We start from the raw sequence: 20,421 nt of genomic DNA on the forward strand, positions 1-20,421 counted from the left end.
GAGTAATAGTATTTGTTTTTGTTTAATCACTCAGTCATGTCCAAATCTTTCATGACCCCATGGACTATAGCCCTCCAGTCTCCTCTGTCCATGGGATTTTCCAGGCAAGAATACTGGAGTCGATTGCCATTTCCTTCTCCAAGGGATCTTCCCAACCCGGGGATAGAACTCAAGTCTCCTGCATTGGTAGGCAGATTCTTTACCACTGAGCCACCAGGAGAGCAATGTCTCAGGTGAAAAATACTATTGCTAGAATGTGCTAAGCATCATCTGAGCCCTCACTGAATTGTAATCTTTTTACAATAGTAACATCTAGGATCACTGATCACAGATCACCATAACAATAATAATAATAATAAAGTTTGAAATACAGTACAAATTACCCAAATGTGACACAAAGTGAGCAGATGCTGCTGGAAGGATGTCACCCAGGGACTTGTGTCATGCAAGGTTGCCATAAACCTTCAAATTTGTAAACAATGCAACATCTGCAAAGTACAATAAACAAAGCACAGTAAAATGAAATAAGCCTATGCTCTGGTTCCAACATATGTACTCTCAATCATTTCATGATCTTCATAGGAAACATACGTTTTCCTATTGTAGTAGAAACCACTAGCTGCCTATCTTATATTTAGTCAATCCATATTAGAACACTTAATTTATTGAGGGTGACAATTTCTCAGACTCTCTGGTTATGAGACCAAGTTAGGCTAAAAATATATGAATAGAGATTATTTGAAGGGACTTCTGGGAAAGCTCATTAATGGCACACACAGAGCTAGAAGATGTCTTTTGCCCTTTTTGCTTACATCTTCCTGTTTCCTGGATATGAATGTGAGACCTGGACCACCAACAACCTTTTTGACTCAAGAAGCAAAACTCCATGCTAAGGATATGAAAGAAGAAAAAGAGAAATAAACTGACTTCCCGATGCCTCTGGTGTTAACCATATCAGTCTTGTAGCATTTACTTGAGGATTTCTTTCACATGGAAAAAAAATTTCTCATATAAGACATACTTTGGATTCTCTGACATAAAATCAAACTGAGCCATGGAATAGTGTGATCTAAGTAGAAACATGAGCAATCCAAACATATCACTTTTGGAGGTTTAATTATTCCAAAATTCATATAAGAGAGGAAGGTAAGGCACTTGCAAATGCAATGAAATTTGTACATATAAACTCTGCAGTTTTAGCATTTGAACTCCCTGTACACTTTTACCAAACATACACCCTAACAGATGTTTGTTATTTGGTTCTAGATAGAAAAAAACTCTCTATTCCATATTGAATGTGATATTACAGTAAAAATACCAGCACATATTTCTTACATATAAGGTCATTTATATACGCCTATGAAAGAAAAAGAAAGTGAAAGTGAAATTCGCTCAGTTGTGTCCAACTCTTTGCAACCCCATGGCCTATATAGACCATGGAATTCTCCAGGCGAGAATACTGGAGTGGGTCAGTCAGTCAGTTCAGTCACTCAGTCATGTCCGACTCTTTGCGACCCCATGAATCACAGCACGCCAGGCCTCCCTGTCCATCACCAACTCCCAGAGTTTACCCAAACTCATGTCCATCGAGTTGGTAATGTCATCCAGCCATCTCATTCTCTGTCGTCCCCTTCTCCTCCAGCCCCCAATCCCTCCCAGCATCAGGGTCTTTTCCAATGAGTCAGTCTTCGCATCAGGTGGCCAAAATATTGGAGTTTCAGCTTCAGCATCAGTCCTTCCAATGAACAACCAGGACTGATGTCTTTAGGATGGACTGGTTGGATATCCTTGCAGTCCAAGGGACTTTCAAGAGTCTTCTCCAATACCACAGTTCAAAAGCATCCATTCTTCGGCACTCAGCCTTCTTCACAGTCCAACCCTCACATCCATACATGACTACTGGAAAAACCATAGCCTTCACTAGATGGACCTTTGTTGGCAAAGTAATGTCTCTGCTTTTGAATAGGCTATCTAGGTTGGTCATAACTTTCCTTCGAAGGAGTAAGCGTCTTTTAATTTTATGGCTGCAATCACCATCTGCAGTGATTTTGGAGCCCCCCCCACAAATAAAGTCTGACACTGTTTCTACTGTTTCCCCATCTATTAGCCATGAAGTGATGATGGGATCAGATGCCATGATCTTCGTTTTCTGAATGTTGAGCTTTAAGCCAACTTTTTCACTCTCCACTTTCACTTTCATCAAGAGGTTTTTTAGTTCCTCTTCAATTTCTGCCATAAGGGTGGTGTCATCTGCATATCTGAGGTTATTGATATTTCTCCCGGCAATCCTGATTCCAGCTTGTGCTTCTTCCAGCCCAGTGTTTCTCATGATGTACTCTGCATAGAAGTTAAATAAGCAGGGTGACAATATACAGCCTTAACGTACTCCTTTTCCTATTTGGAACCAGTCTGTTGTTCCAAGTCCATTTCTAACTGTTGCTTCCTGACCTGCATATAGGTTTCTAAAGAGGCAGGTCAGGTGGTCTGCTATTTCCCATCTCTTTCAGAATTTTCCACAGTTTATTGTGATCCACACAGTCAAAGGCTTTGGCATAGTCAATAAAGCAGAAATAGATGTTTTTCTGGAACTCTCTTGCTTTTTCCATGATCCAGTGGATGTTGGCGATTTGATCTTTGGTTCCTCTGCCTTTTCTAAAACCAGCTTGAACATCTGGAAGTTCATAGTTCACATATTGCTGAAGCCTTGAGTCAGTAGCCGTTCCCTTCTCCAGGGGATCTTCCAAGCCAGAGATCGCACTCAGGTCTCCTGCATTTCAGGTGGATTCTTTACCAGCTGAGCCACAGTATAGTCATATATTCATAGATAAACTTACTCAGAAATGTGAAAACTGATTTGGCTTCAAATATACAAATAATAATTGCAAACTCATTATGATTATTCTTATTTATAGGAAGTCTTGAAGGATGTTAAGCAACTGAAAAGACCAGAAGCCACAATTTCACAAAATAAGCTATATGTTTACACAAATACAAAATGAGTTTTGTACTTGCAGATATACTGCTTAGTCACTGGAGCCTTGAAAACATAAAACCTGAGGTTTAAGATGAAAAGTTTCCCAACTGCTTTCTCATACCAATGGCAACAGAGGGCAACTGTCTCATCATAAAGGGAGTTTTGTTTGTTTTTTGTTCAAGAATACCCCAAGCATCTAGAACCATGTGATAAAGAAGTACCCAATAAGTGTTGGTATTGAATGAATTGGGCAAGAGCACTCAGAGAAGGTCAAAGGAGGCTTTCATCACCTATCATTGCAAGATATGTGGGCAGAGTCTTTGAAGAAATAGCTTTGAAAAATATCAAGCTGCCTCTACAACCACAAAATAAATGCAATATCCAAAATACTAAAGAGATAAAACCCAATATAATGGAGCAAAGATTCTAGTATCAAAGTCATGCACATTCTAATCTCAACTCCTCTACCTGTTGTCTTGTTTGCTGTTTTTTTATTTTATTCATGGCATGAAGCCAGACCTCAAATGTTGAGAAATTTGACATTCATCTCCCAGGGCATATTAATTTCTTTATTTATTTTTTTTTTTAGAATCATATTGTTTTATTTATTTTTTTATTTTATTTTATTTTATTTTTAAACTTTACATAATTGTATTAGTTTTGCCAAACATCAACAGTGGGTTTCTTTTGTTTGTTTTTTAACTTTATCCATCAAAAAAAAGTTCTGGACGCAGGAGGAGGGCAGATGATTTAATGATACCCCATCAGCTTGTAGACCTGACTGTGGACTTAGAGAAGTTTGGAGAGGGCAGATGCTTAGGTAACTGCTGGGCATCGTCAGATGATGATATTAAGACTCAAAAGGAGGCAGAAAGATGGAGGGTGAAGTGAAGGATGGAATGAGAATAAGGAGGCTAACAGGCTTCAAGTATCATTCTGGACAGAACACAGGACTTTTATTTTTTACTTGCACACACATATATACATGTAGGACTTCCCTGGAGGCTTTACGGTAAAGAATCTGCCCACAGTGCAAGAGCCCCAGATTCAATCCCTGGGAAGACCTCCTGGAGAAGAGAATGGCAACCCACTCCAGTATTCTTGCCTAGAGAATTCCATGGACAGAGGAACCTGGCAGGCAGGAGTCCATGGGGTTGCAAAGAGTTGGACACAACTGAGTGACTCACACACACACACACACACACACTCACACACACACACATATACATGTATACCCACATGGAATTATATTTATCACAAGCTTTACTCAGAGTAACTCATAGAGATAATACTAAGAATGCTTTTACCACCTAACAGTTTACATTTACATGAAAATGTCTATTGTTAGCCATTCATATAAAATTTACAAATTCAAATATAGCCTGGATTTTTAACTTTGTATGTTATTTTTATAACCAATCTTTTGAAAATTTTGCATATTTGTTATAGTTGAACCTAACAGCCTTGATCCTAACACATTCTGTTGATTAAAAATTAAATATTTATTCATCTATTTGTCTCTTTTCTAAACTTAGGTAGTCTTCTATTTGCATGTTTTTACCATATGCATTTATGTGATTTATGCTATGAAATCTGTCTTTATTCACCTCAATGCAGTATTTTATTTTCTTTACAATCTTTATTAAACAAATATTTCATTATTTAATTTCATTTAATATGCTGTATATTTACATATAAATTTAGATCTTTATGGAAAATTGGTTCTGTCCTAATCATTTCCTTTCTTTTTTAATTATTATGTAATTTTCCCTAAAAATGCATTTTGTCCATTATTTGTGCTCTGAAATCATGTAACATTGCTTTTTAAGCCATTTGAATTGAAATTTTCTCATATTTTTGGCCACATCCTTTTTTATGTCCTTGTTTAAATAACTGGCTACTTTGAAATAGGTATCTAAGAAGATTTCTAAATCCTGAGAAATTCTTGAGGTGTTCATTCAATGCTGTTTCTTTTCCAAGCTATGACTTACAAAATGTTTTATGAAGATGAAAGTCACATAATATACAACTAACCTTTTTTTTTTATTTTATTTTATTTTTTAAACTTTACATAATTAACTAACCATTTTAAAGTGTACAATTCAGTGGCATTTATGCATTCACTGTGTTCTGAACTACCACCTCTATCTAGTTTCAAAACAGTTCTAGCACCCTGGGACACCCAGTTCTTACTACATTTTACTCTGTATCCACCTACTGGCAACTACGAAACTGCTTCTTGGGTTTACCTATACTAGATAATTCATGGGGTTGCAAAGAGTAGGACACGACTGAGCGAATGATCTGACCTGATCTGATACTAGATAATTCATATGAAAGGGAGAATACAATATGTGACACTTTTTATCCATTCTCTTTCACTTAACATAATGTGTTTGAGATTCATTCATGCTGTAGCATGTTATCAATATTTAATCCTTTCTAAATACTGAAGAAGCTGAAGTTGAAGGGATCTATGAAGACCTACAAGATCTTCTAGAACTAACACCAAAAAAGATGTCCTTTTCATTATAGGGGACCGAAATGCAAAAATAGGAAGTCAAGAAACACCTGGAATAATAGGCAAATTTGGCCTTGGAGTACAGAATAAAGCAGGGCAAAGATTAATAAAGTTTTGCCAAGAGAATGCACTGGTCATAGCAAACACCCTCTTCCAACAACAGAAGAGAAGACTCTACATATGAACATCACCAGATGGCCAACACCGATATCAGATTCATTATATTCTTTCCAGCCAAAGGTGAAGAAGCTCGATACAGTCAGCAAAAATAAGACCTGAAGCTGACTGTGGCTCAGATCATGAAACCCTTATTGACAAATTCGGATCTAAATTGAAGAAAATAGGGAAAACCACTAAACCATTCAGATATGACCTAAATCAAACCCCTTACGATTATACAGTGGAAGTGAGAAATAGATTTAGGGGACTAGATCTGATAGACAGGGTGCCTGATGAACTATGGATGGAGGTTCTTGACACTGTAAAGGAGACGGGGATCAAGACCACCCATCTAAAAAAGAAATGCAAAATGCAAAATGGCTCTCTGAGGAGGCCTTACAAATAGCTGTGCAAAGAAAAGAAGAAGAAAGCAAAGGAGAAAAGGGAAGATATACCATTTGAATGCAGAGTTCTAAATAAGAGCAAAGAGAGATAAGAAAGCCTTCCTCAGTGATCAGTGCAAAGAAATACGGGGGGTGGGGGCGGATATATATATAATGGGAAAGACTAGAGATCTCTTCAAGAAAATTAGAGATATCAAGGGAACATTTCATGCAAAGATGGGCTCGATAAAGGACAGAAATGGTATGGACCTAACAGAAGCAGAAGATATTAAGAAGAGGCAGCAAGAATACACAGAAGAACTGTACAAAAAAGATCTTCATGACCCAGATAATCACGATGGTATGATCACTGACCTAGAGCCAGACATCCTAGAATGTGAAGTCAAGTGGGCCTTGGGAAGCATCACTAAAAACAAAGCTAGTGGAGGTGATGGAATTCCAGTTGAGCTATTTCAAATCCTGAAAGATGATGCTGTGAAAGTGCTGCACTTGACATGCCAGCAAATTTGGAAAACTCAGTAGTGGCCACAGGACTGGAAAAGGTCAGTTTTCATTCCAATCCCCAAAAAAGGCAATGCCAAGGAATGCTCAAACTACCACACAATTGCACTCATCTCACACGCTAGTAAAGTAATGCTCAAAATTCTCCAAGCCAGGCTTCAGCAGTACATGAACCATGAACTTTCAGATGTTCAAGCTGGTTTTAGAAAAGGCAGAGGAACCAGAAATCAAATTGCCAACATCCATTGGATCATGGATAAAGGAAGAGAGTTCCAGAAAAATATCTATTTCTGCATTATTGACTATGCCAAAGCCTTTGACTGTGTAGACCACAACAAATTGTGGAAAATTCTTCAAGAGATAGGGCACCATCCCACTTGACATTACTCTTAAGAAATCTGTATGCAGGTCAGGAAGCAATAGTTAGAACTGGATATGGAACAACAGATTGGTTCCAAAAAAGGAAAGGAGTACGTAAGGCTGTATATTGTCACCCTGCTTATTCAACTTATATACAGAGTATATCATGAGAAATACTGGGCTGGATGAAGCAAAAGCTGGAATTAAGATTGCCAGGAGAAATATCAATAACCTCAGATATGCAGATGACACCACCCTTATGGCAGAAATTGAAGAAGAACTAAAGAGCCTCTTGATGAAAGTGAAAGAGGAGAGTGAAAATGTTGGCTTAAAGTTCAACATTCAGATAACTAAGATCATGGCATCTGGTACCATCATTTCATGGCATATAGATGGGGAAACAATGGAAACAGTGGAAGACTTTATTTTGGGGGGGCTCCAAAAATCACTGCAGATTGTGATTGCAGCCATGAAATTAAAAGGCGCTTGCTCCTTGGAAGAAATGTTATGACCAACCTAGACAGCATATTAAAAAGCAGAGACATTACTTTGTCAACAAAGGTCCATCTAGTCAAGGCTATGGTTTTTCCAGTGGTCATTTATGGATGTGAGAGTTAGACTATAAAGAAAGCTGAGTGCCAAAGAATTGATGCTTTTGGACTGTGGTATTGGAGAAGACTCTTGAGAGTCCCTTGGACTGGAAGGAGATCCAACCAGTCCATCCTAAAGGAAACCAGTCCTGAATCTTCGTTGGAAGGACTGATGTTGAAGCCAAAACCCCAATACTTTGGCCATCTGATGCAAAGAACTGACTCATTTGAAAAGACCCTGATGCTGGGAAAGATTGAAGGCAGGAGGAGAAGGGGATGACAAAGGATGAGGTGGTTGGATGGCATCACTGACTCAATGGACATGAATTTGAGTAAACTCCAGGAGTTGGTGCCAGACAGGGAGGCCTGGTGTGCTGCAGTCCATGGGATCACAAAGAGTCAGACATGCCTGAGCAATTGAACTGAATGACTGACTGACTGATAGGTGAAAAATATTCTACTGTAAGTATATACTATATTTTGGTTATCCATTCATCTACAAAGGATATTTGGATTGTTTCTATCTTTTGATTATTAGGAATAATATCACTATATAAACATCTGTGTACAAGTTTCTGTATAAACATGCTTTCATTAATCTTAGGTAATACCTAGAGGTGAAATTGTTGGATCATATGTTAATTCTATGTTCAACTTTTTGAGGAACTGCCAAACAATTGTCCACAGAAGCTATACCATTTTATACTCCCCCTGCAATTTATGAGACTTTCTATTTAAGTACTTAAGTCCCTTTTTTTCTTTTGGTTTATTCATTATTATGGCCATGCTGCTGCTGCTGCGGCTAAGTCGCGTCAGTCGTGTCCGACTCTGTGCGACCCCATAGACGGCAGCCCACCAGGCTCCCCGTCCCTGGGATTCTCCAGGCAAGAACACTGGAGTGGGTTGCCATTTCCTTCTCCAATGCATGAAAGTGAAAAGTGAAAGTGAAGTCGCTCAGTTGTGTCTGACTCTTCGCGACCCCATGGACTGTAGCCCACCAGGCTCCTCCATCCATGGGATTTTCCAGGCAAGAGTACTGGAGTGGGGTGCCATTGCCTTTATAAAATGTATTTTATTGTTGCTTTGATTTGCATTTCCTTAAAGTACAATGATGTACATTATGACTTGTGTTTGTTTGCCATTTGTATATTTATTTTGTTTAGAAAAAAGTCCATTTGAGTTTTTTGTCCATTTTCTAAAATCAGGGTTTTGGTCATTTTGTTTTTGAGTTGTAAGAATTCCTTATTTATTCAGGATATTAAACCCTTATCAGATGTATGAAATGCAATTTTTTCTCCCAAATGTAAGTTGTCTTTTCACATTTTTGATGATGTTTGAGATACAAAAGTTTTCAACTTAGTGAAATTCAATTTATCTGTTTTTCTTTGTTACCCATGCTTTCGATGTCAAATCTAAGAATCCATGTTTAGATCCAAATTCATAAAGATTTATCCTGCATTTTCTTCTAATAGACCCTGTATTGTCTTCTAATAGTTTTACAGTTCTCAGTTTTACATTAATGCTTTATACCTGTTTAATTGTTGTGTCAAGGACTGAAGTAGGACTCCATCTTCATTCCTTTGCACCTGGTGGTCATCCAGCTGTCCCAGCACCATTTGGTAAAGAGAATACTATTTTCACACAGAAGGGTCTTGGCATGCCTACTGAATATTCATTAGCCATAGTTGTTTGTTTCTGGACTCAGTTTTATTCCATCGGTCTATATGTCCATCCTAATGACACTACAACACTGTTTTGAGTAATGTAGCTTTGTACTAGGCTTTGAATCTGAGTAGTATGAATTCAGCAACTTTTTTCTTTATAGATACTGTTTTGGCTATTTGGAGCCATTTGCAATTTCACATGAATTTGAGGATTGACATTTCTGCCCAAAAAAAGCCATTGGATTTCTTACAGGTATTAAATCTATAGACTGCTTTGGGGATTATTCCTATCTTAATGGTACTATCTTCCAAAAAAAGAAACTTGAGATATCTTTCCATTTAGTTAGGTCTTCTTTAATTTATTTCATCCAAGTTTTATAGTTCTTAGTGGACAAGTGTTTACCTACTTGGTCAGATTTGTTTCCAGATATTTTATTATTTTGGACACCATTATAAATGAAATTATCTTTTAAATTATTCATTTCTAATATTGAGACTAAAATTGATTTTTTAGCATTGATAATAAGAATAGCTAACAGTTGGATAGCATGTATTAAATGCCAGGCATTGTTCTAAGAGCTTTACACATGTTCATGGTCTCAGTACACTATAGTCTATAAGATACAGTTACATTATAATAACATGGCCTACAAGGATGTCTCATCTAGGCCTCAAACTACATTTCTATCTGTATGCATATCCACTGACACTGAATCAGCTCACTGTCACTGAATACACTACGCCCTTTCATCCTGCTATATTATTGCATACTTTATCCTTTTTTGACTAGGATTTTTGTCCCATCTCATTCATCTGGGAATCTCCTACTTATCCTTCAAGACTTAGTTTGAATGTTAACTCAGTTACTTAATCAGCCCTCTTAGGGAACATCCATGCTGCTTATATTTTTAATGGCTTGCATGTGTCTCTTTCATAATCCTTTCATCTTCTGTTGTCATTAACTTTCCTGCTTATTCTGGTGCTCTCCACCACAGTAGATTCTCAGTAAAGCCTTCCTAAATGAATGAGTGGACCAAATACACAAAGTGGCCTACTTTGTTACAAAATGTGCTCATCTTAATTCATATATCTGAAAAGCAGTAACCAAATTCCCCTGCATGTTTTAAATCAAGAAACTTAATTTTGTTATCAAACATACTACTGATAGGGAATGAGGGATTGCTTTCTCTTTCTCCTCTCCTTCCTCCCTTATTCTCTCATTTAAGGTACTAAGATCATCTTTGTTCATCTAAAAACTAATCCCTCCCCTCCCAAAAAAAGACCAACAAATAAAGTAAATATAAAAGCTTAGAAATATGGTACTGTTGAACTTTATATTAAAACCTCTAAGAATATTCTTCTTATATTAACATGAAATGAAGTGTTGATAAGCAAAATGATTTAACAGAAAGAAAAGAGTGTATTTCAGATTTGAGAACTGTTTATATTCCTTATCAAGAATGGGACACTGACTCTGTATTTTACTTTCCTGAGCCTCAGTTTCCTCATCTATAAGGCAAAGCCAAATACTCCCTGCTCTGTACATGACAAACTATTGGGGTGAGGATCAAGAGATAGAATGCTTTTGAAAGTATGCCATGAAACAAAATGTGCTGTACAGCACAGTATGTAGTTAGTCACTCACCAAACACTGTTCTTGCAGGCACAGATTCTCTGTTAAGCCAGAATGACACTTGGGAGAGAATGACAGTCATGATGCAAGGCAGATATGTCTGAATCACAAAATATCCAATTTTTCTTTTCAAGTGGAAATGAGCTGTCATTACAGTATATTCACCTAGAAGAAAAATTTAAGCAGCTTAAGAAACTGTAGTAGTCAATAGTTTGAACCTTTTGGAAATGGAAGGGATTAGAGAAAAAAAGTCCCTGATTTAAAAATGCAAAGAATTTGTCCCATATATAGCATGGAAAATATATAACATTAAAATGCCATTTAGCATAGCAACAGAATATTAATGAAAATTTTCATATGACCAAGGAATTTGCATGGCTTGTATACAGTGTGGTATTTGATTTTTCTCTCTAGGTCGTGCTTACTGACCAAAGGACAGAGGATTCATAAGTGCTCTCTGAACATACATTATCTTAGTATCCTCATCCTCTTTGGTACCACCCTCAAGCCTCTGCTTTGATTGTTTTCCAGTCTAGCCCTACTTAGGCTCTTTGTGGTATTGATCTCTAGCCACATCTCCAAGACTGATCTTTTGGCCCAGATTTTAATCCTATCACCAATTCTGAATTTACCTATCTTAATGTCTTCTCTAATATACTGGGGTCAGTTTTGTCTGATCCTCATAGCTACCTTCCGTTCTGCTCTCTGGGTTTACATCTGCCAGGTGTGAGATCATGAGTTCATACAGCTGTGTTTTCTTAGGGAAGGTTTCAGCTTTCCCACAGAGGCTAGTAGTAATTATTTGTAATCAAGCATTGAATAGTCGTAACTCGTGCAGGATAGGGGAAAAAGAATTAGAAAATGAGGGAAATTGTAACACTGATAAGGTAAAATTGGCTCGTCTCAAAAGACAAGTTAGATCAGTGTTTTTTTTAAACTTTAATGCACATCTTGGAATCTACTTAAAGTCTTGTTAAAAAGCAGATCCGGACTTAATAGGAGTCAGGCATGAGAGTCTCAATGTCTAAAAAGCTCCCAAGCACCATCTATGCTGCTGGTTCTTAGACCTCAAGAGAAAAAGGTTTTAAGCAAACTAATACATTTCCAATGGCTTTAACCCATTAACTTTCTTAGGAATTAGCTTTTCTTTAGACTCATTTTTTACTGACCTGTACTAGATTTAATTGTCTCCTTCCCAATTGATTGGCCCAGCAGATCATATTGATTTAACCTAGAGCCATCAGGAGCAACCTGTACAGAATCAGACGCATTGTATGTCCAAATGTAAGTAACCTCTGAGGTTGTATATGCATCTGTAGGAAATTAGGGGAAAAAAATCTTTTTAAGCATTTTAGTAAGAATCATCAATAATAATAACATCAAAGGTTGTATATTTCATGGAATTATTGTTTACTATAAAACTGATGTTTAAAGATCATATTTTTAGGGTAAAAAAGTGTCTCTGAAATTTTCATATGAAGGGTGTGAAGCAGATCAAGAAAGGCAACGTGACCATAAGGATATTTTCACTGCAACCACTTTGATAGACAAAGATCGAATATCTCTTTAGAATCTGCAAAAATAACTGGGCTCTGAGATGGTTAAAATGTCTTCCATATTCCCAAAGTAACAGATGAAGGATTGCAGTAAACAGGTTACAAATACTCAAGTCCCATTTAACTAGTTAATTTAGAAACAGCCATTGCTCATGAAATAATAATTGTATTCCAAAATGACATTGTTCTCTGGACATAATGGTAACTTATTTCCAAGTGAGAACAATAATGATATATATTGTATTTAAAGTATTATCTTTGTAGTTAGTTTTGTAGACTTTTCTTCAAAACCTTCACCTAGTTAAGAATTAAATTACTTACCTATCATGATACAATATATTTCATTTAGAAGAATGAGAATTTTGCTGAATATGTAAAATAACTGAGAATACTATAGTTTCATAAATTGAAAACACTTTAAAACATATTTATTTTAAAATTAATTATTGAACACAGATCTCACTGGACTATACTTGCATAGCATCCTAATTAAGCTGTATATTGGCAGGAGGAGACAGATCACGTACAGACCAGATATAACTTTCTGATTTATTTGGCCAAAGATACAGGACTTAGCAGAAGTGAGATGACTGCAAAGCTGGAGAGCAAGCAGCGTATCTTGTCTCAGCACTTCTCTGGCCCTGGCATTTCCCTTGCGCCTATATGTCCTGAGGGGGAACAGGCAGAGTTTCTCCACAGTTGAATAAGCAGACAATTCTGGCTGTCCTACTGACCTTCCGAAGAACTTCTATGCACTCGTGCTCATGGGAATATTTAGATATATTAGTTACTTCTGGTCCCTGAGCAAAACTCAGCATCACAGTCACATTTTCAATTGAGGGAGAGAAAGAACCAGCTGTCTCCAGCTGTCTGCCTCTAGGTCTTCAGGACACTGGAAAGCTCATTTACCTGCCACCTATACATTTTCTAGGTTAATACCATTGTTCTGGGGTGGTCCTGGTACTTACCTGGAACCAAAGTCTGTGACCACAAATCCATTCCCACTTAAGCATTAGTTACAATAAAGTTATTGTTGTGTCTTATTCACTGTGTGATCTTTCAATGGCATACTACAATGTGTCTGTTTTTCTGACTGTCACTAGTAAAGGTTAATATCAGTGAAAGACACGTACACACCTACATCCACAAGTAAATTACATTATTTAAAATATTTTTCTGAAATAGCATTCTAAAATATGTGTATTTATATTATTTATATATATATCATATCATTATGTTTGTATATACGATATTTAATAGCAAATATCTTCCTATAGTTTGCATATGAATGAATTCAGCTACTCTAAAATCTAAATTTCTATAATTAATTTCAATTAATCATTGATGATTTTGTTGTTATATATAATTAAGTAATCTTAGTAATGTGTATAACCAGCAATGCATTCTCAGATTATCAAGTGGCTTGTTTTTTCTCATGAATACATATAATGACTTTCTCTTCAATAAAATTTCAAATGACACATAATTTAATAAACTGAAAAGACATCACATGCTCCACTTTATATCAGAAGATCTCAGAGTACTCAGCAGTTCTAGATCTTAATACATATAAGGTTTTATTTTAAGCAATTATAATAATTCCACTTTTGAATTTTGATGTTTACCTTTAAACATGAATAAAAGAAAATGAAACTCTGAAAAATGGTGAAATTTTTGAGAAACTAATAAGAGACTGACGGGAGGGACTCTTTCTTACTGATAGCTATCCTTTTTGAACCTGTCATAAGGAAAACGCTCTCACTTCATTCTTGCTAGATTAATCAGGAAACATATAACATTTTAATTTTGTTATTTACTATTATGAAAGATGGAAATCTGGATGGAAGTTCAAGAATATGTTAAAATGACTGATCCTTCCCATATCTTTTATAAAAAGAAATTATCTCATTTGTTAGGTAGGAATATGTTTTTTAGACTTGGGGTCTGGCGAGAAAAGAGAGAACAGAAAGTTATGCAATGCAGATTTGAGGCATTTTCTGGTCCACAAACACACATATAAACTCAGAGACTGTTGTGATTTTTCAGTAAAGTATAAAAGGAGAAAAAGACAAATTTCTTTAAAAATTGCGTGTCTAGATTAGGTTCCATTACATAATTTTACTTAATTTAAATTAATAACCCATTTTGAGTTCTAATCTGAATTAAAGAGTAAAGGCATACTAAGAAATTATTAATATTTGATAACCAAAACAATACCAAAATCATTTTAATTATTAATTTTTATCAAAAAAATTAAAATTTATTTTAGGATGATGCCCAGAGTACTTTTAGATTTCCATTCAGGAGGGTTTAGATCAAATTAAATAGCAAGGAATTGTATAAAGATGTGAAGCAACAGCAAAAAGCAAAACAAAACTGAATTCAAAATTGTAAGTTAGTAGAAAAGATGCTTCTTTTATTTGAGGATAATTAATGATAAAACTCCAGGAATTCCATCACCTGTGGGAGTCAAGGAAATTTTTTTAAACAAGTGAGAAGTAAATGATTAGAAGGAAAGGTCATCACCCCTTCTGCCAAAATTTGTCTTGTCAACATTTTAAGTTTTGGGTTGTTGGCCTGTTGGTCCATATTCCATAGTGCTGTCTATACAATTAACTCTCTATGTCTCAAGCATGTACTACGGACAAGGATAAATAAGATCATATGCAACTTTTTTTTAACTCTATGTGTCAGAAAATAAATATAGAGAAAACTAAGTAAGTGCAATTCAACAAAAAATGCCTAACAATAAGCTCTATGTGTTGCCTGCAACACCTCTAGATACAGAAAATCATATTCGCAAGCACACAATATTACATTTGTCTGAAGATGCACTATAAGACATTTTAAATTTTCACTTAAAATATTTCAGGTGTATCTATTTCATATTCAGAATTGAGACATCACTTATGTTTAGTGTCTTAATGGCACTAACTTGCCCACTGCAAAATGCCTTTCCTTCTTAGATCATTACTGGATCTTCAATAAATACTTTCTTTGGTATCAAGGCTTTTCAGTTATCTATTTAATACAATTTATGCAATGCAAATAAGCTTTTCTGTGCTACATCTAATGTAGTTTTCTAGCTTAATGTTTACTTGGAATAACATGATTGACTATCTTAAATAATTTTCGAAGAAGTGCTAGTACTAAAATGATAGTTTCCATGACAGGAAACGAAGGCTTTGTAATTATACAAAGAGGAGATTCTCAAATAAAATTGGGAACTGACACCTTTTGTAATATAGAACAGAACAAGTACGATTGAACTTATCATTCCATAAAACTATGATCATCAAAATAATCAGAGGGTTTTGCATTCGTATTGGCCAACATTCTTTCTTATTCTTCACTTGATACAGTCTGTGAGCAGAAGGTACATTATTTAGTCATACATATTTTTAATCAGCTGAGAGAACTGCATTTCTGTTCAAGAGTGTGAAAAGTCAGAAGCTGCTAGGAATGGACAAAGATGGGGTGCTAGAAAGAGCACGGTTTCTGAAAAGGTCAGGCTATGGAACACTCTCACAAAAGAGAGAAGCTGCCTAGCCGTGTCCATGAATTTATCCTGAACATGCCCTGAATGCCTTCTGGGCCTAGGGAGATGATGTGACCTTCCCTCTTTTCAATTATTCTGGGAGAGCTAATGCTTCTGGTTGACATATAAGATACAACCTCAGTGACCTAAACAACAGCCAAATGCACAGTGCCTTTTCTGAAATACTTTTTGTACACAGAAAGTGCCCACATGGAGCAATCTTGCTCCATTGACTCTTTCAAATTTATTTTAGAAAAAAAAATCCCTCTATTATTAGAAAGTAGAAAGATAATTACAGAGATCCAGCTTCATTTTTCTTTTTTTTCACCTATTCTCTGCTGCCATTTGTGTCAGGCTGATCACTAAACAACAGAATCTATCCTTAACATTTTTACTCTCAGTTGAAAAAAAACCCACTTTATGTTGCATTTTTAATGCATTTGCACTTGAAAAAGGAGGTAAATGATAATAGTCTAGAACTTCAAGGAGCTCCCACTTTTTCATATGTATAAAAACATAGGGTGTTTTTTACTAGCAGTAAGGTAAATGACAATTAAACATAATAATTAAGATATAATGATATTTGAGAATACAGGAGGGCTAGCCAATTGATTACTTGAGGGAAGTCAGTATATTTTTTGTTTCTACATCTTGTTAGAAAAGCATTAAGCATCCCATCATATGAGAAGGAAGTACACAATTAAGTTGTGATGCTGACCATCTTTGATTTTATTGACCCAAAACATGTACCTCCATCCCCATACTTACAGCTGCCAAATTTCAGAGGACATGAGTGGGCATCCATTGGAAAATCCTCCAAGTGCATTGGACATTCAGCTTGAACTGTAAGCCTAAAAGTCAAAATTCCACTCTTTGTTTAAGTAAATTGGCAAGTCAAGATAAATCACTCCTTACTGTTGTCAATAGAATTAATGAATGATGAGGTAGGACCCTCATCATGGCATCCGATTAGGCTAATTCACATTTAAATATGCTTCTGTTCTTTCACATTTAGGCAATCATTCAGAAGATATTAGCATCAATAAAATCTGAGTGCAAGTAACAAAACCTAATTAAAAATACATTTTACTTAAGCATTTCATACTCTGTGGTTAGTTAAGAAAAAGTTATGTACATGTTTTTGAAGGTTAGTTTCCCATTAACTTCAATATTAACATCAGAAATCTTAAAGAAAAAAATGAAAAAAATCTCTACCATAAAAAGAAAGCTATTTTCTCCCAATGTTCCATCAATAACCATATAGCAAAACTGATACAAGAATTCAATAATGCCTTGGGGAAGCACCCTTCAAAATTAATAAATTGTAAATGAATATTATATACTATATATAGATACATATGAAAGTGAAAATGTTAGTTGCTCAGTCGCATCCTATGCTTTGCAACCCCATGGACTGTAACCTACCAGGCTCCTCTGTCCATGGAATTCTCCAGACAAGAATACTGGAATGGGTTACCATTTCCTCCTACAGGGGATTTTCCCAACCCAGAGATAGACTCCAGATCTCCTGCATTGCAGGCGGATTCTTTACCATCTGAGCCACCCAGGAAGCCCATAAATATATATATATGTATATATATATATATATATATATATCTTAGAAATATATTTTTGAGACTAGACTGTTAATCAAATGGACAGAAGTCCATAATTGTTGAATTATAAATGTTAAAGAAATATATTTTGTATCTTCAAGGTCACATTAAAGAGTAATCATAGCAAATTTATTATAAAGAAAATTATCGATTATTCCATTTTGCACAAAGGTAAAGTTAAAATAGGTACTAATTTGAAATTACAGATGAATCTCTTATGATGACCAAAACAAATGTGACCAACAATTTAATTATAATGTATATACTTCTAAGAGCTTCCCAGGTGGCTCAGCGGTAAAGAATCTGCCTGTATATGCAGGAAATGCAGGAGATGTGAGTTGAGTTCAATCCCTAGGTTGGGAAGATCCCCCGGAGCAGGAAATGGCAACCCATTCTGGTATTCTTGCCTGGAAAATTTTGTGGACAGAAGAACCTCCGCGGGGGGCTTGGAGGAGGGGAGGGGCGTGGCGCTACAGTCCATGGGGTTGCAAAAAGTCAGACATGACTGAGCACAGCACAGCATATACTTTTAAGAGAGTATTTAAGTAGAATTCTATGCAATTTTTCCCCAAATCCCAAGTGTCCAATTTTTTCTTAATTCACAGGACTGATTAATGTGTAAAACCAAGCAGGATATGATAATGTATTGCAAGATTCAACAAGAGAAGCAGGATGAATAGCTAGCTTGCATTTTAGACAATGGTCATTTAATAATGAAAACTAAAAAAAAAAGTTTTTTCTTTAAAGATCAGGACTGCATATTGTCCCTTCTTAAATAACTTTCATGACTGAAATTTACCACTTAACATTTCACATGAAATAATAATACATCAAGTGCCTGGAATAAACATCTGTCTATATATTGCTGATGAAAGTTATTTATACAAAGTCTTTATCAAATTTTACATTTTAGATTATACATCATTTTATTAGATTTGTAATTGTTTTCCTTGCTACATAACATTTTAAAAGATTAATTTGTGAGAAGAGTTAAAATGGAATAGTTGCTAGAGTCAACAACTATATATTTCTTTAGATAATTTTTAAGATTGTATCATCTGAACTTGGAGTTACAAGGAATCTCTGAAGTTATAAAAGTATTTTTTCGTTCCTAAAGAGGATCAAAATAGTAAGTGAAATTTAGTAAAAAAAAAAGGACTTAAAATTTTGAAGGAATAGTTCATGAGATATTAAAAATAAAACTTCATCCTAGTATAAAGAACATTTTAAACCATACTGTTAAAATTGAACTTAACTCCAATGTAGTATGAAAAGTAAATTGACAAAAAAAAAATAAATTTTTAACAGCTAAAGCAATTTTTAACTTTTAACACACTAAAATGAGATTCAAACTCATAAATACTACTTTACTTTGCTTTTTAAGATTCAAGCATTTACAAAACATATTCTGGTTATCTCAATAATCTGTTATAAAGGCATTCAACTTGCTAGTACTTGATACCTAGTTTGGCTGGTTGGTTAATACATAGATTCCTCAGTATTAAAAGGCAACATATCAGATCTAAACATATACCTCATTGTGTACAGCAGGGTCCCATCATCCTGGATTCGGAGAAGCTTATTTGGCATTGTCATATTGTGTGCCACCGATTTCTTCCCATTGTGGAAAAAGGTATCTGGAGTCCAGATTTTGCTGGCCATTAAATTGTTGAGTCGAAGGATGTTCATAGGACCTTTAAATTTTAATCGTTCATCTTTCCATTTTTGCCGAAAGAAAACATCTATTGTATATTCCTGAAATAGAAAATAGAATTTTTGAAAATAATAATTATTTTAGATACAAGGATACTATAAAATTGGAAAAAAGTAATAATATAGTTTAAAAACAGAGAAAACTATTTTGAGAAGTGAATTTTGAAAAATCATTCCTTTATATTTATCAATAATTGTTGCCATTTACAAAAGGATAAAGCATGTATATTCACACAATTAGCTACACATTATGACAAGAAAAAGAGAAATACTTTCTCTGACCTCATTCAATTGAATAAAGTCTTAGTCAAACTGTTTTACTGCATTGTATGGTTTAAAATTACCTGGACAAGGGGCATGCTTGAGCAGAGTCTAGGTGGATCTGTCCCATATTACTTAATCATTTATCTCAAGAATGAATAAGAGGGCAGCCTGATTCTCAGTAGCAAAATAAAAAAGGAAGGGCAAAACAGCAACTCTTAAACATACACACTGTCAGATCTGAATGACATTTTCTGTTGCCAAAGAAACTATGAAATATCTTATTGCTTTTTTAACCCTAAAAAAATGATGAGATATCATATTGTTAACAAGAAATTGTTAGGAGATGATGATTTCAATAAAGTTTATTTTATGAATTAGTTGTAATGAAAATAATTTGACAAGGTATTAGAATACTAAAAATATTAACGCTTTGCAAAAAAACACCCCCAGGTTACAATGTACCTTTAAATATTCATACAGACCAACTATTGATCACTTCCTCTATTATCATTCTTCAATACTTTAAGTTGATTTATTCAATCTGTCTCTCTCTCTCTTTCATCCTCTCTCTTTATCATTCCCCACCTCCCTTTTCTCATTCTCTCTCTGTCCTTCTTGGGACAAGAGAATGCATACATTTTAAATATGTACAATTCACAATTGTGATCAATACTGACAATTTATTGGATATTAAAATTTTGGTCAATGTATGTTTGTGCAAAAACTTTCATGATAAATAACTAAAATGTTCAGTTATGCCTCTGAGACTGGAAATTCAGAAAGTGTCCTTTGAGCACAAAGCCACAGTTATCACATGTTTGAAAATAAACACCTTAGCAGTTAGCAATTTCACTCAACTAAAATTGTCTGTTTAGAAAAAGACATTAAAAATGTCACATACTTATGACAATATCAAATTATTCGTACA

General features: G+C 35.2%; 1 protein-coding gene across 1 annotated transcript in view; it reads right to left on the reverse strand.

The window, feature by feature from the left end:
- GABRA2 (gamma-aminobutyric acid type A receptor subunit alpha2) overlaps positions 1 to 20,421 on the reverse strand; it is a 105,990-nt gene that overhangs the window by 61,476 nt on the left and 24,093 nt on the right. Inside the window, exons 3-6 of the mRNA XM_055587403.1 lie at positions 19,051 to 19,271; positions 16,669 to 16,751; positions 11,976 to 12,119; positions 10,819 to 10,971 (exon numbers count right to left, since the gene is read on the reverse strand). Of these exons, the coding sequence (XP_055443378.1) occupies positions 10,819 to 10,971; positions 11,976 to 12,119; positions 16,669 to 16,751; positions 19,051 to 19,271 (601 nt within the window). The remainder of the gene's footprint in view (positions 1 to 10,818; positions 10,972 to 11,975; positions 12,120 to 16,668; positions 16,752 to 19,050; positions 19,272 to 20,421) is intronic.

This window comes from Bubalus kerabau, chromosome 7 (genome assembly GCF_029407905.1).
Source record: "Bubalus kerabau isolate K-KA32 ecotype Philippines breed swamp buffalo chromosome 7, PCC_UOA_SB_1v2, whole genome shotgun sequence".
In the NCBI taxonomy this organism is placed as follows: domain Eukaryota; kingdom Metazoa; phylum Chordata; class Mammalia; order Artiodactyla; family Bovidae; genus Bubalus; species Bubalus kerabau.